The sequence below is a fragment of the Eschrichtius robustus genome, chromosome 18 (assembly GCF_028021215.1).
Source record: "Eschrichtius robustus isolate mEscRob2 chromosome 18, mEscRob2.pri, whole genome shotgun sequence".
Taxonomy (NCBI): domain Eukaryota; kingdom Metazoa; phylum Chordata; class Mammalia; order Artiodactyla; family Eschrichtiidae; genus Eschrichtius; species Eschrichtius robustus.
The window spans coordinates 5,601,004-5,625,297 of NC_090841.1; the positions used below are offsets into that span (position 1 = coordinate 5,601,004).

General features: G+C 39.1%; 1 protein-coding gene across 5 annotated transcripts in view; it reads right to left on the reverse strand.

Annotated features, from left to right (window-relative positions):
• Positions 1-24,294, reverse strand: part of LNX2 (ligand of numb-protein X 2) — an 86,518-nt gene that overhangs the window by 32,992 nt on the left and 29,232 nt on the right. For 4 of the 5 annotated variants that reach the window (XM_068526434.1, XM_068526431.1, XM_068526430.1 and 1 more), the window contains exon 2: positions 10,523-11,044. In XM_068526434.1, the coding sequence (XP_068382535.1) occupies positions 10,523-10,929 (407 nt within the window). In that variant the 5' untranslated portion in view covers positions 10,930-11,044. Of the gene's footprint in view, positions 1-10,522; positions 11,045-14,174; positions 14,193-24,294 lie in introns of those variants that run through there. The other variant, XM_068526433.1, reaches the window with a different exon arrangement.

A 24,294-nucleotide genomic window follows, 5' to 3' on the forward strand; every position in this document is an offset into this window, starting at 1 on the left:
GTTAAACGGCTGGACCACAGGAGTGGCAACCAGCACCTTCCTCCACAAGCCCCCTGCGTCCTGCCTTAGACCCTGAGTACCCCGGCGCCTCTCTGCTCTCGCACCCAACACTGCACATCACCTGTTAGTGGGTGGAAATACATCTGAAGCTTTACCACTTGCAGGAAGGCACAGCAAAGGCTCACATTTATGACAGGCATGGGAGGAGAGGAAAACATATCTCCTGGTTTGTAAAAACAGAATTGCAAGTGTGGAATTACAGATATGCTATGAAACTTGAAGAATATATTTCTAAGTACTGGGGAAACTTACATAAGCACCAAGAAATAAGGGCTGTTAACTTGCTTGTTTTTACTTACTTAGGCCAACAAAAGGGGCAGATATATGTTTGTTTAAACATTTAAAGAAAGTCCTTATACACAGATGTTAGAAGTGCTGCAAGGTGCCAGTTCTTTCCCACCTGACACCCTGACTGGACAAAGTGACGAATAATGCCCAGTTTGAGGAGCGGGTGGAAGAACCGGGGACTTGTACAGGAGCGCCAGGCACACGCTCCTAGACCCTGACACGACTCTCAGACCCCACCTACTCTCCTGTTGGGGTAAGAAGTTTAGGAAAGGGTGGGCAGGATGGGCGACAGTCTTGTGGCTAGGGCTGCAGACCTTCATTCAATAACAGTATTCTTAAAAATCTAAAATTTCAATCAAAATTAAGGACAGAATTCAATTAAAATTGAAAGCTATTCCTTAATGATAAGAGTAATAAAATTTCCCTCATGAACTGAAGATTTATTTTAGGTCCTGGATTTCAAGTTCTTGAAAAGGATCATTATGAAATTTCTTTATTCAACACTCTCTCCGGACATGCTTTCTCTTCACCTTGCTAAGAAGGGGGTCCACTTATTTTCTTCCAGGGAGTGTTTCTGCAAGGGCCTGGCAACTATGTTTGAAAATTATGTCACTGAAAAAATTACTTTTATCAAGTAAGCATATTTAATTAGAAATGCATTTTAAAAATATTTTATTCAACAAAAAATTGACACTAAAAAACTGAATCAGAAAAAATACTTTTGACTAAGAAGACAGGTAATGATTTAGTTCTCAAAATATGTATCATACACAAGTATCTACACGGCCAATAGCTAGTCTTTAATGGAATAAAAGGACTAGGAACAGGAATTGAAGAGGAAATACAAACAATGTGAACACCTGGGAATTAGCCTAACAAACAACTAAAAAAATCCTACAAACTAAATAACCATAAAGGCTAAGATGTAGTTATTAAACATGGAAAAACGAATTTAAAAAGCAAAACTTAAGATTGTTAGAGAGGTGAAGAAACAGGTATACTTATGTTTCCAGTAGGGCAGCAAATCGTTAACAGGAATTAAAGATATTAAAAATGATACTATGTAAAAATATGGAAGAACAATCCTACCCAGGAATAGAGGAAGGTTACAGAGGGAACCTTCGGGAACACCCATGTTTAAACATGATGGAGCAGCTGAGTAGACTGAGATAGAACAACCAGACAACAGTGTCAACAAAGAAAAAGCGGCCAACTGTGCAAATGCCATAAAGGGGGCAAATAAGATAAGGGCCAAAGCACTGGTTTGATTTGGAAATTAAAAGGTCATGGTGACCTTAGAAAGAACACTTTCAGTGATGAGGGCAAAAGCCCAGACTGTTACACAAGCAGTTCTGTTAACAAAATACATGCATTCCACAGAACTGCACACCAAAACTTACAGAGCTTAGGCGGAAAGAGGACCGGGATAGAGCATTCAACACTGGGGCATCTGGGGATGGAGAATGGCTGCTAATGGGTACAGGGCTTCTTTTTGGGGTGTTGAAATGTTCTAAAAATTAGATTGTGATGATGGTTACACAATTCTGTGAATATACTAAAAACCACTGAATTGTATACTTTAAAAATAGGTGAAGTTTATGGTAGGTAAAATATATGTCAATAAAACTAACTTTTAAACAAAAGGTGAATAGGGAATAAGTAGATCAGAGCAGGCTTGGACAGAGAAAAAGCTCCTGACCACAGACAGCCCACAGCCAGCATCCCTCAAATTTGTAAACATTTGGAACTGAAAGAGAAAGGAAGAAACCAGAATTTGCTGGGTGTCTAATGAGGGCCAGTCACTGTGTAGACTTTATGTACAGTACTTCACTGAATCCTCAAAACTGCTCTATCATCCCCATTTCACAAATGGGAAAGTTAAAACAACTCACTATGCCAGCATCACACAGCTATTAAGTTATGGAGCCAAAATTCAAGCCAACTCAGATCTGATTTAAAGGTGCCTGCTCTTCACACTGGATCATACTAAACTTACGGGGTTCTTTTCCTAGGCCTCAAGAAAACATAAACTGAATTTGTTCCACAAACTTGTAGCTAGAAACACAGCCATAGAATGTTAGAGTGAGAAAGGCTTTGGTGATCATGAAAACACAAACGGAAATCACAAACAGCAACAAAAACCTGTGCATCTTTTAAAATGGAGCATTTAACAATAACAACACAAACCGCAATTGGCATAGGGGGATACAACTGGGATCATTCCAGCAGGTAACTGAGCGTAGCAGGAGGCTAGTTTGGAGGCTATTACACATGATTAAAAGCAGCAGAAAAGAAGTGCCTGCACCACTGAATAAGATCAGGGTAGGCATGGGCTCAGACGATGCAGGTGGAAGTGGATCCCTGAGACAAGTGGGCTGCCCTGAACAAGGGCACTGGAGGCAGTGTGACCTGCCACAGACTGAGGGCTGTGCCCCCCAGGCAGGCTTCTCTACATGCAGGTGTGTCTTTACATTTTTCCTCAATAAAGCCCAAAGGCTCTTGCAGCAGCTACAGCCAAACTGAGGGACTTTTCCTTTCCTGCTGAAGGTTATAATTTCATTCCACTATTCTGGCTCTCCTTATGGAGGAAAATCACATATGAACTAGCTTGATTTATGGCATGGTAGCATCATTCCCTGAATAACGATGATTCACATTAGGAAACACACAGTGTAACAGAGCACACTGTATTACTGGTAGCAGTACTAGGCTTAGTGGTGGTGGTGGCAGCAGTAATAGTAGAGGTAAAATCAAATGAGGCACAAGTGCCAACACAATGCCAGGTACTTAATGCAACTCAAAGAGCGTGAGCATCTTAAGAACCAAGAAAAATGATAAATAGAGTTACGGATTACAACATGCAAACATCACCTTAAGTGACATCAGTGAAAATGTTAGATTAAGGGTATCTGAAAAGCCTCTCTTCCACAAAGCAATGCGAACACTGGCAAAAATTGTCAGAAAAATTTCTGAGCTCTGGAAATAAGCCAAGGTTCTGTAGCAATCCGGAGTGTATTTATTTGAGAAAAATGGCTGAGTCTTAGTAGACCAGTGAGCTCTGTAGCATTTGAACTTGCCCTATTCCCATCCCCACCTCCCCCAGTAGCCTGGGATAGCCATGGCCCACAATCACAGTGGAATCAGGAGTCTGGCAGCCACGGGAGGAGCAGACTGGAGCACCTGCAAAGCCCCATTTGTAGAGAACTGTCATTAACTGACCTGTTGGTTCCCTGGAAGACCTCACTCGCAAGGCTGTCTTTATCTGACCTGACCTGGGGCTCACCCAGTGCAAAGGCATTTGTTGGGGGGGGGGGGGGGGAAAAAGGCAATTGTATAAGACTGTGGCTGCCTGAGGTAGACAAACAAAAGGCTAATCAAAAAGTTTAAAAGGAAAAGCTAGGGAATGAAATGTCCAGGGCTACATGCATGCACAAGAAAGAACTGAGAAGGCCCTGAACTCTCACTCCTGGCTAACACGGAAGCTATGGGAAGGCAGGAAACGAAGGCTAAGGAGGAGCTGCCGACTGCCTGAGTGCTGCAGGTGTGCCCACCGTGCGCACAGAGCCCCTTGGGAAGGGTGGGAGATTCACTGGTTACAGGCATTTAAGAAATTCTCTGTCCAATCATCAGCTGATTAGAAAAATCACTGAACGAACAGGAACAAACAGCAATAACAAATCCTGAAGAGAAAGAAGAATCTGATTTCCAGAGTTGCCACGTTATTTAAAATATCCAGTGTTCAACACAAGATTAAGAGACATGCAAAGAAATAAGTAAGTATGGCCCATACATGGGAAAAAAAGGAGTTAACAGAAACTGTCCCTGAGGAAGCCCAGACATTGGCCTTACGAGACAATGACTTAAATCGAGTATTATAAATATGTTCAAAGAACAGAGGACTCCATGTCTAAAGAACTAAAGGAAAATATGAGAATGATATCTCACCAAATAAAAATACCAATAAAGAAATATACGTTATATTAAAGAGCCAAATAAACACTCTGGATTTAAAAATAAGTACAATAAGTACATTTATTATAAGTACAATAAATGAAATGAAGAATTCACAGGAGATTTGAACAGGTAAAAGAAAGAATCAGTGAACTTAAAGGTAGGTCAACTGATATTATCCAGTCTGAGGAATAGAAAGAAAAAGGATGAACAGAAAGGATAAAGCCTCTAGGTCCTGTGAGACACCATCAAGAGTATTAACATACGCAGAACGGGAGTCCCATAAGGAGACAGAGACATTAGGGCAGAAAGAATATTTGAAGACATACTGACCAAAATCTTTTCAAGTTTGATGAATGCTGAAAACAGCAAGAGTGAAGTACCTCATCACAAAGAAGTGACCCTCAGTAAGACTGCCGCCTGACTTCTCTTCAGAAGCTATGGAGAACAGGAGGCCGTGGATAGCATATACTCAGAGTGCTCAAAAAAAGACTGTCAACCAAGAAGTCTATATCTAGCAAAACTATCCTTCAAAAACAGGAGAAATTAAGACATTCCCAGATAAATGAAAACAAAGAGTCTGTTGCTAGCAGACTTGCCCTATAAGAAACAGTAAAAGAAATCCTTTAGGCTGACATGAAAGGACCTTAGACAGTAACTCAAATCCACATAAAGAAATAAAGACCACTGGTAAAGGTAACTACATAGATAAATATAAGACAGCATTAAAGTGCTTTTTGGTTTATAACTGCTTTTTGGTCCTATTCTGTTTAAAAGACAACCCTGCGCAAAGCAATCATTATAATTCTGTTTAGATGGGCATGTAATGTGTAAAGATGTAATTTGTATAACAATAACAGCACAAAGGATGTGGAAAGGAATGAAGGTATATATGAGCTAATTTTGTGTGTACTGGTGAAATCAAGTCAGTATTAATCTGAACTAGACTGTTGAAAATTAATATGTTACTTGCAATCCCCAAGGCAACTACTAAGAAAATAATTCAAAAAATAGATATGAACAGAAATGACAAAGGAATTAAAATGGCATACTTGAAAATATCTATTTAACAAAAAAAGAAAAAAAGGGAAGAAATGGATTAACCTTTAGAGAAACAAAAAAGAAATGACATATGGAAACAAATAACAAAATGGCAGACATAAGTTCTACCTTATCAGTAATTACATCAAATATAAATGAATTAAACACTCCAGTCAAAAGCCAGTGATTGGCAGAATGGATGAAAAAGACAAACAGGATCCAACTATATGCTGTCTACAAGAGACACATTTCAAAGACACCAATAGGTCAAAATTAAAAGGAGAGGAAAAAGATATACTATGCAAACATTAACATAAAGAGAGCTGAATGGGTATACTAATTTCAGACAAATAGACTTGAAGACAAAAATTGTTTCCAGTGACAAAGAACATTCTACCATAACGAAAAGGTTTGATTTACCACAAAACTATAACAATTATAAACATAAACACAATTAACAGCAGGCCCTCAAAGTACATGAAGCCAAAAATGACAGAATGAGAGGAGGAACAGTCAATTCAAAACTAATAGTCTAAGCCTTCAATATCCCACTTTCAATAATGGATAGAACAACTAGACATAAGGACAAGAAAAGAGACTTTTAACAATATTATAAATCAACTAGACCTAACAGAAATCTATAGAACATTCCACCCATCAATAGCAGAACACGCATTCTTCTTGTGTACAAAATGGAGTATTTTCCAAGATAGACTGTGTGCTAGGCCATTAAAAAAAAGCCTCAGTAGTGACTTCCCTGGCGGTCCAGTGGTTAGGACTCTGTGCTTCCACTGCCGGGGGCCCGGGTTCCATCCCTGGTCTGGGAACTAAGAACCCGCATTCCGCTCGGCATGGCCAAAATCATTAATTAATTAATTAATATTTTTTAAAGCCTCAATAAAATTTAAAGTATTAAATTGTACACATGTTCTCCAATAACAATTAATTCAAAATGGATCAAAGACCCAAATGTAAGAGGTAAAAGCATAAAGGTCTTAGAAGGAAACATAAGATGTAAAGCTTCATGACCTTGGATTAGGCAGTGGATTTTTAGCTATGACACCAAAAGCACAAGCAAAGAAAAAAATAGATAAAATGGACTTCATAAAAGTTAAATTTGTTTGTCCTTCAAAGGGCACAGGAAAATGAAAAGACAACTGATAGAACAAGAAAAAATATTTGCAAATCATATATTTAATAAGGGCCAGAATATATAGGCGGCTTACAACTTACAAAAAGACAAACACTCTATTTTAAAAATGGACTAATGATGTTAAGCATTTGTTCACGTGCTTACGGGCCATTTAAATATCTTCTTTGGAGAAATATCTATCCAAATCCTTTGACCACCTAAATTGGATTACTTGACTTTTTGTTGAGTTGTAGGAATTCTTCATATATTCTGGATACTAGACTCTTACCGGATACATGATTTACAAATATATATCTGCTTTTTACATTATATAGCAGAAAAAAATGCTGGTGAGAATGTGTCAAACACAAACTTCTCTCCAAGTTAAAATGTGAATTTGAAAGGGCAATCTTGTCTCAGCCTACCCTGACCCTTAAAGGCTTCAAAACCATTCGATGAACTAGAAAAGCTCTCAGCATAGAAAAAGACTTCTTTAAAGGTTTTCTCTATATTGTACAAACTTTTTAGAATACTGTTAAACTCTAAGTTTTAAGAGGAAAAGAAAAATGGTTCTGAATTTTGCCATAAACCAGGGCACAAATGCTCAATTTAACAACGACAAAAAAAAAAAAAAAAAAAAAACCCCAAATTATCACTTACAATTAGCATAAGATGTTAGATTGCTGAGGATGAGGCAGGGATGAGGGGTAGAGAGGGAGGAGGAATGCTTTATAGTTGATGCTGCTTGGCAAAATTTCTGAAAGCAATTACTACAATGTTCCAGGAGTCATACAATATATAGAATATTTCTTAAGGGCTTTAGTTCTCCTTTCAAAGATGAGCACTTTCCCACATCTTTTAAAATTCTTCATTGTTTTCCTAACATATAATCAGTTAATAACTAGTCATTTTATTTTAAAACACAGTCATCTTTCATAAATGTCTTACTTTTAGCCATAGGAGAAAACGTCAGCTGTTCTCATACTGAAGCAGATTTCTTAAGTTCAAATAGGGAAGGTAATTTAAACTCAAAATTACCAGATTTAACAACAAACTATTCCTAATGCTGTATTTCTACTAATAATTAAAATAATCGTAATTCTGTGTCTCATGACATCACTCTTATTGCTAGTTTGTGTTGCTTTTACCTGGCTACAAATTTTTGTCCTCTTCCCACAAAGTGAAGCTTAGTTCCCCTCCCCTTGAATCTGGGCAGTTATGTGACTACAGCATAAGGGATGCTATGTGACTTTAAGGCTAGAGCATACAAAGCCATGCAGCTTCTTGCCTTATTTATTGGAACCCATGTAAGAACTTAAAATACCCTGAGGCCACTGTGCTGGAGAGGCCACCCATAGGCTCTCCTGTGGACAAGTCCTGGCTGAGCCCATGCCTCTAGTGGACCTCCATCAAGGTGCCAGACGTGTGAATGAAGCTGCCGTCTTGGAAGTAAATTCTTCAGTTGCAATTGCTGCAGTCCTGGCCTTTCGTTCTTCCCAGCTGTGGCCCAGATTGGACAGAACAGAGATGGGCCACCCCTGCTGTGCCCTGTCTGAATCCCTGGCTCACAGAATCCATGAGCAGAATCAAGCACTCACTGTTTTATGTCACTGTGTTTGGAGTGGTTGGTTTCTCAGCAATAGATAACCAGAACATACATTAACAATTAAATTGAACAAACATTAGATGAGTGTCAACTTTCTAATCTTTATAATCAATAGTCACTCTTAGCTGCTTACATCAAGCAAGTCACCTCACCTTTTCACATCATTCACCTTTTTCAATGTATCTTTCACAACACAGGCCTAAGACACTTTGGAAATGATTAAATTAGTAGCTCAAATATTAATAAGCACACTTGGAAAACAGAACTTTCAACTGGACATAATTGCTTAGCTTTTATCAAACTATAAATGAAGGGATAGGCTGCAATTCCCAAGTTTTTATATCATCAACATAAACAGCTTGATAGAAAATACTACTGATACTTCGACTACATATTAAGTTCTTATATGTATTTTAGTTAAGTAAATATTCCTAAAATAATTGTGTAATTTTTATCTCACTGCTATCAAAACACTTAACTGAATTGAGACTTTGTTCACTTCCTATAATACCCCAAAACCGATGTTCATAAAAGAGTCACAAAAGAAACTTATCTCTGAAAAAGACTAGTTCTACTGAAAGAAATAGGAAGAGCCTAAAATCTTCTTCAACCTCAGCCACAACTAGGCCTGACCCAGAGAGTAGATTCAGGAGTTTGGTGTCAATCTCCAGGAAGTCTCTGTTATCGTGTTCAGATTCTATGCCTGCTGCTGACCAAAGACACACAAAAACTTAAGACTCTTGCATTTTCAAAAGTCTATACATCTATCCTACTCTTTTTTCTCAGCTCTTATTTTTAGACAGTGCAGCTTAAGTTCAAGCAATTTCTCTATAAATCTTCACGTTTCTGACATTTTAATAACATCTCATTCTATCTCATAAATCTAAATTATTTCTAATGAGTACACTCACTTTATAACACTGATATTTAGGAACAGAATGAACACGTATACTCGCGTGTATATGAAACGTTTACTACCACATAACAGCAGAGAACATGATTCACCCTGGGTAAGGTCAGCATGGTATGTTAGAACGGTAAGCAGAAATACTGAAGTTTAAGTCTAACCATGCCATTACCTATCTCCAAATCTTTGTGACTCAGTTTCCTGATTGGTAAAGTGAGGGGATAAGATTAGATTCAATTCATGATTTCATGCGTGCGTATAATGACAAGCTGTTCTATACCAGACTTATACTATTATTTCTAAGTCCAATATATTGTGCTAAGCATTGTTTTTCACAGCAATCAAGATTACTGCAGATTTACACTGCACAAGTGGCTGACCTGTAAAATTTAGAAATCAACACATTTATTTTGGTCATTTTATGTGATTCTGTCTCCAAAAGAGATGAATTTTAACCCTTCTTAAGGGTAGAAACAATTTTAAAGATCAAGTCTTTTATCAAAGTCAAACGATAAAACTCACTAAACAATCAGCCAAATAGATTACTTAACCTTTTAAAAAGCTTTTGTCAGTTAGAATAAAAATCCCCACTAAATGTTTTAAAGTTTCCAACCCCTAGTTCTTGTTCAGTCAAGTTCTTGAACACAGAATTTTACAAGATCTTAGCGAATAAAATCACAGATACAGGCAGACCTCATTTTATTGCACTTCCCTTTACTGCCCTTCACAGACTGCATTTTTTACAAATTGAAGGTTTGTGGCAACCCTGTGTGTCATCAGATGACGGTTAGCATTTCCAAGCAATAAAGTATTTTTCAATCAAGATATGTAAATTTTTAGACCTAATGCTATCGCACCCTTACTAGACTACAGTACAGCGTAAACAGAACTTTCACATGCACCGGGAAACCAAAAAATTCGTGTGACCTGCTGTATTGCGCTATTTGATATTCACTTTACTGCGGTGGTCTGGAACCGAACCTGCAACATCTCTGAGGTGTGCCTGTACCCATTTCCATGTTGCAACAATATTATAATTTTTAACGGCTGCATGATATCCCGATGCACTGATGTACTATTGTATTTTTAACCCTTCCCCTACTGTTAAGTAGTCAGATTGACCCCAGTTTACTGAACTCTGCACAATGTTGCAGCAAACATCTTTATATACAATTTTCCCTTCTTTTGGACTATTTCCTTAGGATAATAAGCTAGATAAGAGGATACTGACATTTACAGTTTTTGAAACAAACTGAGAAACTGCCTTGCAAAAAGAGTCTATCATTATATCCTGCTACCATGTGACTATAACAACCTCATATTGATAAGTGTAAAACGGTACTTCCTGACTGTAGTTTTTACGTGCATGTTTTTGATAAATAATAATATTAAATGACGGTTGCATGCAACTTGTTTGTTGTATCTCCTGTGCGGGATTTGTCTGTTTACTTACTGATGCCTTGGCATTTGTATCGGGTTTATTTGTTTGAGCCACCTCTTTATAGCCTAGAGTCGCTTCTCTCTCTCTCTCTCTCACCTGTTTTTAAGATGTGCCTCCAGGTCGCAGCGCTGCACTACATCTTGGCACACTGAAGAGAACGGACATAAAACTAATAATTTGTCCAGAAGTTTATGAACTAGAATGCTAGACTTCTTACACAACTTAAAGTGGAGTCTCTTCCGGTCCAATGGACAGAAATCCTTCTCTTGCAGGAAGTTCCTGAGGCACTTGCAGCAGAAGGTATGTCCACAGGGGGTGTCTAGTGGCTGCAGCAGAGGCTGAAGGCAAATGTGGCAGACCAGGTCGTCATCCACTTCGTCCTGGTAATTGTATAAGTGGTTTTCTCGTGTCCAGTGCTGCTGGCCGCATTCAAAACACAGAGGATTGAAGGAGGAGGAGGAGGTCTGCTCCACAGGCACCATCTCATCGTTTGTCGTTCCCATTTTGAATCAACGGAAGCAGTTTCTGTATCTTCATACATTAGACTTCCATTAAAGGTTTGATTTCCTTTAAAAGACAGTGATGTATTTGACTAAAACCCAGGTCTGTTTTTCTAGACTAGACAAAACAAAACAAAACAACCAGAAAAGTAATTACTATCAATCAATATAGGCTAAAAGAATCAACATAATATTACTATGTTGACTTCTTTTTTAGTAAAAAAATTAAAATTTACATCAGAGAATAAATTAGTCGTAAAAACATAAAAATGACATTAACTGATTTGCTTGTTGGCTAAGGATGACTTACCTTGCCAAGTTCTTGGTGAAAAAAGAACTTAGGATTAAAAGCGAAGATGTCATATTAATATGTGGTGTGACACAGGAAACAATTTGTTCTACTGACTGAAATCCCCCAATACTTCACTGCTTAATGGTAGTTTCAACGCCAGTTAATCTATGTAGTATGCTAATAATGCAATTTGAGGTATATAATGCAATACATTTGCATTTGCCACCCCAGTCATGGTTCCCTGCTTCTGACTGATGTTACACATTTATAGTGCCATCCCAAAGATTGTGTCTTTGAAATGTAGTCTCAAGGATAATTCAGCGTCTTAAAAAAATGACCTTTGCTCTATACTGTTTGGGAGAAACTGGATTTCAAAATATATATGTATGACTTGAATATTCTCTCTCTATAATACAGATTGCAGAAAGATAGATCTGCACAGCATATATAAATAACATCTCTGCAAACTCCACAAACTTCAATACTATTTTATGCCATTAAGAGAAAAAACCCACTGATTCAATTTTAATATTAACTTTTAAAGGTGACAGGGTAATCTAAGACACATCTTTAGGCTTTATTCATATGTACATCAGGGTATTAAGAGTCAAGAGGATCCTGAGTGCTGTTCTCGACTCTGGAAGACTCTTATTTAATTGAAGCTGTCTGTTCACAAAGCAATAACTTTGTCTTAGCTTATTCCTGTTGGGCTGACCCCGAAGATGAGTGTGAAGTACAGTGTGTGTGGGTGAAAACAGAGTTTTGGAATTGAACTCCTTGCCTATAAATGTTCCCTAAATAATCGTGTATATGAAACCTGTATAATAAAAAGAAGTATTCTCAATAAAAAAAAAAGAAACCCACTATAATTCAATTAAACAGATAAGGCATGTTATAAATGTCCATCCCAGCTCACATTATTCCACGCTCCCATTGCTTCTGGCTTACTCAGAGCAGCAGAGTGCACGTGTGTGTGTGTGTGCACGCGTGCGTGCGTGCGTGTGTGTGCGCGCGCGCGCGTGCCTCCTCTAAGACAGCAGCCTGTTCCAGTTTGGTGCAGGGCTAGCAAGGAATGCTCCCCTCACATAACGGTTTCCATACCTCCTGCTGCTGCAGCACCAGGGGTTAAAAAATCACCTCCAAAGGCAGCAGCTATGTTCATTCTGGATACTTACAGTCTCTGGTATGTGTCAAACACTGAACAGGGAGATAAGGGAGGTGGGGAGAGGACAGTTAAGAGAGCCCATTGTTGGGTCATATGGTAGTTCTATTTTTAGCTTTTTAAGGAACCTCCATACTGTTCTCCATAGTGGCTGTATCAATTTATATTCCCGCCAACACTGCAAGAGCATTCCCTTTTCTCCACACCCTCTGCAGCATTTATTGTTTGTAGATTTTCTGATGATGGCCATTCTAACCGGTGTGAGGTGATACCTCATTGTAGTTTTGATTTGCATTTCCCTGATAATTAGTGATGTTGAGCATCTTTTCATGTGCTTTTTGGCCATCTGTCTGTCTTTGAAGAAATGTCTATTTAGGTCTTCGACCCATTTTTTGCTTGGGTTGTTTGCTTTTGATACTGAGCTGCATGAGCTGTTTGTATATTTTAGAGATTAATCCCTTGTCAGTTGCTCGATTTGCAAACATTTTCTCCTGAAACTAACACAACATCGTAAATCAACTATACTCCAATAAAAAAAAAATTAAAAAAAAAGAATGCCCATTGTGAAAACTCAATGAACTAAATATTCTAAGAAAGTTGTGCACCGGATGCTGTGTGAATGCAGAGAAAGAGGAGGAGAGCTGGCATCTAACTCAGTTTGGCTTTGTAGCCAGAAATACTTTCAAGAGGGGACACAACACGGCTGCTGGGCTGTGACAGGAAGCCCTGGCCAGAGAGGAACACGGACAAGGGCCTCTTCACGTCCTGAGTGTGCATGGCACGTTCGGGAATGTGAGCCGGTGAAACATCTGAGGCAAGAAAATGAACTCAGAGCGGGGGGGATTCTGAAACCGGGGTCCTGTACCAGATCAGAAAGGGCAGACACCATGTTAATGCTGCTAGCATTTGTTTCAGTGATAAAATTCTCTTCTGATCATATATATATATATATATATATATGTATATATATATTTGCTATTTTATTTACTTGGAGTATTTATCAGAAAAACAATATTAACATTTTAAGAGATTTAACAAGAACTGCCATGAATTATGAGGGGGTGGGACAAGATTCAGATGGCATGGCTGAGTCAGATAAACTGTGTTTTTAAAAACAACTTCATAAAATAGTAATAGCAGCTTCTGATCTAAACTATCAGTACAGCATTAAGACAGCAGACACTTCCTGTACTTTGTAACTCATGGGGCTTACACTCTCTGAGCACCATAGCTTTTGTCAGTCCAAGGTATGTGAGATTATGGAGATAAACATCATTTACCTCAGGCAAATGGACCACTTCCATCTCTAGGTATTTTAATACAGAATGTCCACAGACTCTTGTTTCCTACTCAACTAGCAAGAAAATTCATATATCCCTTGCTCTTCTTTGTTTGTGACAGTATTTATCCTAATTTTTTTCTCGAGAATATACACTGCAATTCTGGCCTCCCACATAATGACTAAGGAAGCATTTCTCCTAAGACTATTATATTTTAGCTATTTTCTGAATCTCTAAATAATTTTGATTATTTTCCTATCACAAAATATTTTCATGAGGAAAAAGAACACGTTCCCATTTAAAATACCAAATAACAACCGCATTATCAACAGCCCCGAAATGCCTCTGTGTTACCATGACACAAACATTAAATGAAAATTTATCACGGGTAGATCACTAACACGTGCATATAAATATTGATTAAACACTTTCAAGACCATACAGTCTAAGTAGTTAAGAGCACACACCCTGAAGCCAGTCTGTGAGGGTTCAAGTCCTTGGTTCAGTCACTTACCAGCCCTGTGGCCTGACTGAATTTCTCTGTGGCTGTTTCCTCCTCACGTGTAAAGTGGGGGTAGTAACAGTGCCGATCTCAGAGGGGCGATACAGAGAATAAACAGGCACATTAACAGGTGCTGAATAAATGTTAGCTATTACTACTATTACTAAAGATAAAGAAACAAATGTTCAGACAGATTTTATGATTTGCCCAAAGCTGCACAACTTATAATTACTCAGTAAGAGAGAAGGAAGATAAATCCAGTTCTTTCTTTCTTTCTTTCTTTCTTTTTTTTTTTTTTAATAATTTTACACTTTATTTATTTTTGGCTGTGTTGGGGCTTCGTTTCTGTGCCAGGGCTTTCTCTAGTTGCGGCGAGCGGGGGCCACTCTTCATCGCGGTGCGTGGGCCTCTCACTGTCGCGGCCTCTCTTGTTGCGGAGCACAGGCTCCAGACGCGCAGGCTCAGTAGTTGTGGCTCACGGGCCTAGTTGCTCCGCGGCACGTGGGATCTTCCCGGACCAGGGCTCGAACCCGTGTGCCCTGCATTGGCAGGCAGATTCTCAACCACTGCGCCACCAGGGAAGCCCCCAGTTCTTTCTTGTTTCAAAATAACCCGATAGTAAATTAAGTAATTATAGGAAAGAGGAACGGTGTTTCATGAAAGCCTGAGTGTATGGATTTTTTAAAGACGAAGGCAGCCCGCGCCTGTTTTCCAATCCCCAAGCCCACTCCTCTCCTCCCAGCTCCGGCAGGTGACTTGATTTCCACTTTGTGAGCAAGCCCACTCCTGACGGCTCACAAGGCTTCTTAGAACACTACTGTCCCTCCCCCGAAGCTGTGAGCTCCTTAAGAGGTGGACCTCCAGCAGGGGAGAAGCTCAATAAATGCTGAATGACCAACTGGGTGACCAAAGTTAGGTGGCCAGAAATACATTCATGTATACAGGAGGATATACCCATGTTTAATTTTTTTTTTAATTTTTTTTATTTATTTATGGCTGTGTTGGGTCTTCGTTTCTGTGCAAAGGCTTTCTCTAACTGCGGCAAGCGGGGGCCACTCTTCATCGCGGTGCGCGGGCCTCTCACTATCGCGGCCTCTCTTGTTGCGGAGCACAGGCTCCAGACGCGCAGGCTCAGTAACTGTGGCTCACGGGCCTAGTTGCTCCGCGGCATGTGGGATCCTCCCGGACCAGGGCTCGAACCCGTGTCCCCTGCATTGGCAGGCAGCTTCTCAACCACTGCGCCACCAGGGAAGCCCTCATGTTTAATTTTGATTTCAGACATTCTATTAACACAATTTGAAATACTAAAATACAAGTTAAATAATAGTCTTAAATATTTTCCAAAATATAAAGATAAAATGTAGCATTATGTGTATCTTTACAAGCTATATTATCCGTGTAGCTAATATAACAGTAATATTAACAGGAACAGTAAACAGATGGATGCTACCAAATCGGCTGGGAGGGAATTCCCTGGTGGTCCAGTGGTTAGGACTCTGCACTTTCACCACTGAGGGCCCGGGGTTCGATCCCTGATCTGGGGACTAAGATCCTCTGAGTCGCGTGGCGCAGCCAAAATAGATAGATAGATAGGTAAATAATCAGTTGTCTCATACTTTCTCTCATTTAAAAAATAAATACATTGGCTGGGAATATTACAACACATTTAAGATAACATCTTGAAAGATAATCAGTGCAGAGGAGAGGGAGTTGTAAGACTGTTTACTACCTAACTCCAGTTATGACTAACATGCTTGCCTTTCCTGGTCTATGAGACAAGACTATCCTGCTACATCTTGAAGACTCGCAGAAGGAGCTACGGTTTTTCACAGTTAATTTGCACACTCCCAAGCTATGTTATTCAGATCATTTCTCTTAATGTTACTTTTGACTCAGGCTGAAAGAGTCCTCACTGGCCCTAAACTAGGAGATCCAGCCCCGGATAAAAGAAGATGAGCTAAGGGTTACCACCAAAGTATGGTTAGATGGGGATCATCTCTGGTTCCTCTGACACATCAGTGCTGAGTCTGAGGATACCTCTCCCCATGCATCCCAGCAAAATCCTACTCACGCCTTAAGTCTTAGCTCCACCTCCACCCCCTCTGTCAGATCCCATCAGCCTCCTTCCCGCTCCCGGTTCACCCCCTCTTTCCCTTCTGTTCCTGCTGCTTTTTACACACGCCTTCATCTCATCAATTACCACATTTGCGTGCTTGCTTATCTGTCTCCTTACCTCTTGGAGGTTACAGTAAAGACAGTTATCTTCTTTATTTCTTGTATTCCCAGGTCTTGGCACATATTGTGCAATTAAAAAAAAAAAAAAGTTCTCAGGCTCATACTGGAACCTGAAATGTATAAGAGTCCTGAGATGTATTATATAACTACGTAAATATACGAGAAAACCTTGCACATTAATTTGTGGCACTGCAAAGCAATCAACATACTGGACCCTGCCCTATGATTATAGACTAACTAGGAATAAGATATTACTTCCTTTAATCTTCAAAAGTCTGAGGGGGAAAAAAAAGGGTTTTTTTTGTTTAATGATGTCAACACAAGAAAATTTTCTTATTGTATATGTTACATATCAGCTTTCATAGCTACCTTTGTATAAAGCAGTGGTTGTCAAACTTTTACATCTAAGGATCCCTTTATCCACCCTGGACAAGTTTGGCTGTTTCTTAAAAAAACAAAACAAAAAACAAAAAACAAAAAACTACCATACAATCCAGCAACTGCACTCCCCGGCATTTATCCCAAAGAAATAAAAACGTTCGCACAAAAACCGGTACAGCTTTATTTGTAATGGCCTCAAACCAGAAACAACCCAACTGTCCTTCAACAAGTGAACAGTTAAACAAATGATGGCACATCCACACCACACGGCTCAGCAATAAAAAAGAACGAACTACTGATGTGCACACCAGCCTGGGTGGACCTCAAAAGAATTATGCTGAGCGAGAAAGCCGACCCTAAAAGGTTGCATATTATATTTTCCATGTATATAACATTCTTGAAATGACAATGCAATTAAGTAAATTAATTAAAATGTTTATTTATTTGTTAATAAAAGATAAACCCATTACATGTTAACATTTTTATGAAAAATAACCTTTTTCAAAATAAAAATATATATAGTGCGGAGAGAAGCACTGTTGATGTAGAATGTATTTTCCAAATCTGGAGTCTCAAATCTGTTTCTGCTTTCAACCTTTTGTGAGATCACATGTCAAAGTTTCCTCTGGAAAACTCTACTGAACACTCATGAGAGAATGAGGGTGAAAAGGGTAGGTAAAGTCTTAGTGTTACTGGGAAAATAATTTTGACCTTGTGGACCCAATGAAAACACAGGGTCCTGGGTCACCCGTGGAGACAAGCAGTACAGAGCACTGAAGGGTTCTGACACCCCTCTTCCACAAGAAGAAGTACCAGTCAGTAACCAACAAGACTTTTAAAAAAGACAAAAACTGAAAAAGGCAAAATGTGGAGGTGAGCGCATACTGGAAGAATCTGTCTTTCCTGGAATGAAGCTCTTTCTCCAGAAGCTCCTTCTCCCACTGAAGAAGCATATCTGGATATTTCACTGTACAGGAATATTAAGCATATTAAATGAGACCCTTACATAAATTCTATTCTTAAATTAATCAAAACTTATTTCCTATTGCATGTCATGAGGAAAATGATCAAATACCAGTTTTCCAACAATTCCACATCTATTATTTATAATTCTCTCACTGTCCACATAAAAGTGTAACTCAGCACACTTAGCAATTTGTCGCCTATTCCTTTTTATCAAGTAGAAATATCTCAAAAACCATTTAAAAATTCTTAAGATGCTACTTGTAGTTAGATGTACCCTATTTAATAATCTAGAAAATTAGTAAGCTAAGCAAAAAAATGCTAGAAGCTATGAAACTTAGGCTCTGAGCTCCATGCCAGCTGGGTAACTAGGTCACTACACAATTCATTTTCATTCACCACATGTTTATCCAGTGTCTACGAGGTGCTGGTATTATACAGATATTCTGGTGCCTAGGCTTCCTGTCTACACACTATCAGCTTTGCTTAAATAGTAATAAACCACACATCGTACACACACACACACACACACAGTTTAAATCTAGCTCCAAAATTCTCATGATTTTATATCTTTTTATACACAATAAAATATTTACTGATACGTTATATTTACGTTTTAGTACTGACATTTGTTATTGTTTTTTGATAACTTTAATAATCTCCTAAATATCTTATAAAAAGGAGGTTAAATTGTGGCTGGCAGAGAATTTACAAATTTCAAATGTCCTTCCGCTTTAGTTTTTCTAATTTTGAACCACTAATCTATGATGAAAACTTTTTTTTTTTTAAATGCAAAAACCAGAGTGGATTACCTACCCAATTCCTGCAGGCTCAGAGAGTTATACTAGAGTTATACTTCTAAAAATAATACTAAATTATGTTACCTTATAGTAATTTAAAAATAGAATTGATGGGGCTTCCCTGGTGGCGCAGTGGTTGAGAATCTGCCTGCCAATGCAGGGGACACGGGTTCGAGCCCTGGTCCGGGAAGATCCCACATGCCGCGGAGCAACTGGACCCGTGAGCCACAACTACCGAGCCTGCGCGTCTGGAGCCTGTGCTCCGCAACAAGAGAGGCCGCGATAGCGAGAGGCCCACGCACGGCGACGAAGAGTGGCCCCCGCTCGCCGCAACTGGAGAAAGCCCTCGCACAGAAACGAAGACCCAGCACAGCCAAAAATAAATAAATAAATAAATTAAAAAATGGTCCACATCAAGAAAATCTTAAAAAAAAAAAAAAAAAAAAAAAGAAACGAAGACCCAACACAGCCAAAAATAAATAAATTAAAAAAACAAACAAACCCAGAATTGATATAAAACTGTTTCAAAAAGGAAATACACCATATGGAATGCTAAACATTTCCACACAGCTGAATACCCAGACAGACCTCCACCAATAAGAAAAGGCTTCTGTGGGAAGGGGTCTTCCAGGAAGGACAGACTCCCACAGCACGTGACCTCTTCTCAGCGGCGCTCCTCACCAGCCAGCCGAGATGGGGCAATTTCTAACATCTTAAAGAATGTCACAAATTCGTAAGAGTTGCACAATACATTGACAATGCTGGGTGGGTTGTGAGGGGAAGTAGTTTTCGTTGGTTTAGTTTTATCGCATGCCACGTTCACCTGCTGGATATAATTTTAATACTTCTTTATATATATGACATTCAAAGGCAAGGGTTCTGATTTAAATAAATAATCTGTTTTCTTCTAAAGGATGAAACCTTTCAAACATTTAACTTCTTGCACAGTAAATTTAGAAAACATTTGTTTTCAAGAGATTGATAAATTCTTATTTTCAAGGTCTTTTCAATTTCTAATTTCTGTAACTGTGGATCAAAATCCCTCTGCTAACTCCCAGTTATCCAAGGAAGTAAAGGGCATCAAGAAGAGCACTGGCCGTGGGTTCAAAATTTGGCTCCGCCACGCACTCACTAGCAATGTGACACCATAACGCGGCATAGCAATTAGAAGTTTATAAATCTCAATTTCCTCATGTTAGAAATAGTATCTTGCTTATGGCACAGGATTACTATGAAGCTAAAAATGTTACACTGCCAGAAAAACCTCTTACAAACCACAAGGCATTAAAACACAAACTTACGCGACTAGATTATTACTGTAAAGGACGATGTAGATAAGAACAGACAGCTGGGCTAATCGGTGGCCCGAGCTCCTTTCACGAGACTGGTCACGGGAGGCCTGTGTCTGATTCTTGGCTCTGAGGCCAGCAACCAGCTCAGCCCTTCCCCACTCTAGACTCCACTCTCTGAACCTACAGACCAGTGGGCCAAACCAGATAAACTCTGAAGTTACTTATAGACCCCCAATTCCATGATTCTAGAAATGTGCTTGGAGCACACATTTTTTTCCCCCAAAACAGAACAAACATTTTTCTTTACCATTATCCAGCATTGTATTAACTATAAAAATGACCTAAATCCAAAGCTTATCAGGAGAGGTTTTTGTGTGTTTCTTTTTTTGGTTTTTGATTTTGTTCATTTGTTTGGTCTTCATAGTACTGGACGCTCTTTTAAGTTCCCGACCTGAACGTTTCTCTTTTTGCAGACAAGCGTACGGACAAGAGAGGAGGGCTAGATATATAACTGAACATCTCCATATTTTTCTTACGGTGGGACAACGCACGATACTACAGTGCTATAAGACAAACATTACTTTTCTTACCGGTTCTCCTAAAGTGCTGTTTAGGAGATGCTGCCGCGTCTATTTGAAGGACTAATATGGTTAGTTTGCCTGCTTTGTTTTAAAGGCACGCATAGGTAATTGTCAGTGGTATAGATAGATGTTTTAGATGGCAGATTTTGCTCCAGACTCGAACTCATATTTTTCCATTCAAGAAACATCTAAAGCCACAGAAAAAGAACACACTTTTCACAGTCTTACTTCCTTCAATAACTGCAAAGAAATCAGCAGGACACTGCTACTCTGTGATCAAGCCCACACAATAAAACAAATGAAGGGGAACGAAACCACAGTCAGGAAAGGTTTTACGGTGGTGGTATTACTAATAATCAAGATTGCCAGACTTCATTATCCTAACTATCAGTAAGGTGTAAGAAATTTAAATGCTGCAGCTTTCCAAGCTAATTAGGGACACCGATAATTAAAAGAACAGATATTATTTAAGATGCTCAATTTGTCCCAGTTATAATTTAATGTATATAAAAATGATCAGCTCAAGAATGACTCTGGACCAGACTCAAAGGACCATCACCGAATGGCCAGACCTTGTGCTTTCTCAAGACCAGCCTAACAGGCAACCGTGTCAGGGGTAGGGACCAAAGCCTTGTTAGCCTTGGTATTTATCCAGAATGATTCTAGTGTGTTGCCAGAGGTCCTTCTAATTTATTAAAAATGAGTTGTTTGAGTTAAATACAGTTCTAATACTGAGAAAAAATGAAAAGAGAAATCCTCATATAATGTAACTCATTATCCAGATTCAGATACATCACAGATAAAACAACCCTTTAAAATATAAATGCCTACGTTACATGACAGGAAATAAAATGTACTATAAAGCCAGAAATTATAAGGGGCTGTACTATGTTAAGTCATTAGGATGATCAACAATGTACCCTAAATTATATTAGTTTCCCATGTTTCAGAAACCGAGTCAAACAAAATCCCAGGTTTTACATGTTATGTAGTTATTACCTGCCTTTTTAACATTTCCACTAGGAAACTTTTACAAACAAAATATTCAAGAGCAAGCTAATCACTCATCTCCCTAACCTCCAAACCTGACCTCCTTTTCAATCTCCTATCCTCCCTCTTTTCCATCCATCCATCCGTCTGTGTTACTGAGAATCTCCTATGTGCCAGGCACTGTTCTAGGGCTAGGAGTTCAGCCCTGAACAAAACCAAAAATCTCTCCCCTTGTGAAGCTTACATTCTGGGGGAGAAGATAGACAACACACACACAAAATAAATAAAATACTGGGAGGTTAGCTTTTTAAAGAGGGTGATCAGGGGAAAACGCACTATCAAGGTGGCACTTGAGTTAACGCCAAAAGGACATAACTAGAAATCCACACGGTTATTTGGTGTAAAATGTTTATTACAGACAAATTAAATAATAAGTATAAAGGCCCTGAGCTGACAACGTGCCTGATATGTTCAATGAACAGTCAGGAGGCCCGTGTGGATGAAATGAAAAAGCAGAGAGAAGGAAATGGATCAGACCAGTAACGGGGGCTAACTAATAAACCCTATAGAACTTTGGCGTTTACTCTGTGTAAGAATCCTAACAGGATCGCTCTGGCTGCTACACTGAGGATAATCTTAAGGGGTCAAAGGCAGAAGCAATCAAGAGCCCACTGAAATACTGTAAGCAAGAGATGATGGTGGATGGAACCAGGGTGGACACGGTTGAGATAGTGACTCAATTCTGCATCTGTTTTGAAGGCAGACTGGTATGATTTGCTGATGAATAATATCTGTGCACGGGCTGCTGGTGGTGGGAGAAGCCAAGGACGACACCAAGGTTTTTAGTCTGAATTAGAAAGATAGAATTAATATATTTGAGGTGTGATGGTCTGTAAGAGAGTAGGTTTAATGGGTATGGCCAAGTTCCAACAGGTTATATTTGAAATGCCTATTAGACGTCTAAGTCGACACACGGAGTAGGCAGGCAGCTAAGTATACAAAAGTCCAGTTCGAGGGAGAGGACTGGGCTGATGATATAAATTCAGGAAGCACTGGTGTATAGAATAGAAAGCCATTCGATTGGGAAAGATCACCAAAGGAGACTGGATGAGTGTAAGTAGAAGAGAAGTGGGCTGAGGACTGGGCCTTGGGGCATTTCAATATTACAAGGTCTGGGAGATAAGGAGGAACCAAACTGAGCAGGAGTGGTCAGCATGCAAGAAGCAGATCAGGAGAGTGTGGTGTGGAAAAACCAAATACAGAAAGTATTTCAACGAGGAGGGAATGACTAGCTGTGTCAGATCCGGCAGGCAAGTGAAATAAGATTAGGACTGAGAATTAAGCATTGGATTTAGCAACACGGCACTCACCAGTGACCTTGACACAGAGTTTTGGTGGACTGGTGAGAGCAAATGCTTCCTGGGAAAGAGTTCAGGAGACAGGAATTAGAGCATGAACAATTCTTTTGAGAAATTATGCAATATGGGAAGGGGGAAATTTTGTATTCTGGGAGGAATTGAGACTCTAATAGTGATCCCCCCAACATTTAACAAAGGCAAAGATGTACAAGTTTATCATTTGCATCTACACACATCCTTAATTCCTTTCTTCTTGCATCAGACCTCTCCCTCTGCTGTCTCAAGGCTAATTTCTCCTCCACCTGGGCTCAATATTCCATTCCTTTGGCAACCTTTGTCATTTATCTCATCTTTCTTTAACCTCTAACCTTTTCCCTTCCGCATAAAAAAGTTCATGTTTCAACAAAAATGAAAACAAAATATTCTCCTACAGTTGTTACCCTTTCCCCCACCTTCATTTCACCTCCAATATTTCTGAAATATAAGACCGTGCTTGCAGTCTCCGACTCCTGACCAAAAGGGCTTCTTTCTACCTCTACCAGCCACTGAGCCTGGTTCTACTGCGGTCACGGTCGTCGTGACTGGCTGCCAAATCTAATGGTCACGTCTCAGTTCCAAACCCTGCTTGATCTCTCTGCAACGTCACCGACTCCTCTTGCCTTGAAACTCTTTGCTCCCTTGCCTTAATTATACCACTCTGCTCTGGTTCTCATACTATTTACCACTCTTTTGTGATAGCTGTCCAATTTTTTCCTTTAGGCAAACTCTAAAAAATTTAAGTTGTTGGGCCAAGTGAAAAGAAGTCTTCTGATTCACTTCATTAAACTGCTCTCCAAAACGGTGGACAAAATTTTGATTCCTACTAGCAATGCTAGTATGCTAACTTCTCCCAAACTGTTCTAACCCTGGTTAATTTTATTCTTTTTAAATATTTATAAATCTGACAGTTGAAAATACAAAAATAACATCTCATTTTTTCTTTAATTTGCATCTCTTTGATTCTAGCTAAATTAAATTTATTATTATCCTTACTCTTGTGAAGTGCCTCTAGATCCTTGGCCTCACTTTTTTCCTACTGAATAGTAGTGTTTTTCTTAATTGAGATGAACTTAATATATTACGATAACAATCCTTTATCACATTATTATAATTACTTTTCCTCCTGTTTGCCTTTTAGTTGTCTACTGGCATAAAGAAGTTGTCAATTTTCATGTAATTGAATACATTCATTTTCCCTTTAAAAATTCTTCCACTACTCTTATCCCCTCCTCCACAACAAGATGAGATGAAGATTTGCCTCTGTATTCTTCATTTGCATAGTTTTAAAAAAAAATGATTACACTCTATTCTGACTGGAATGCAGTATGAGAATAGATCTTTCTCTCCCAGTAGTTAATAATTGTCCTAATTCCAGTACATCTAACTCACACTTATGAGTGTAATGACAAAAACCATGTCATTACTGCCCTCTAAATGATCCTATTACTGTAGTTGCTAATGGCCCTTCTATACTCCCCGTATGCTATAACTAG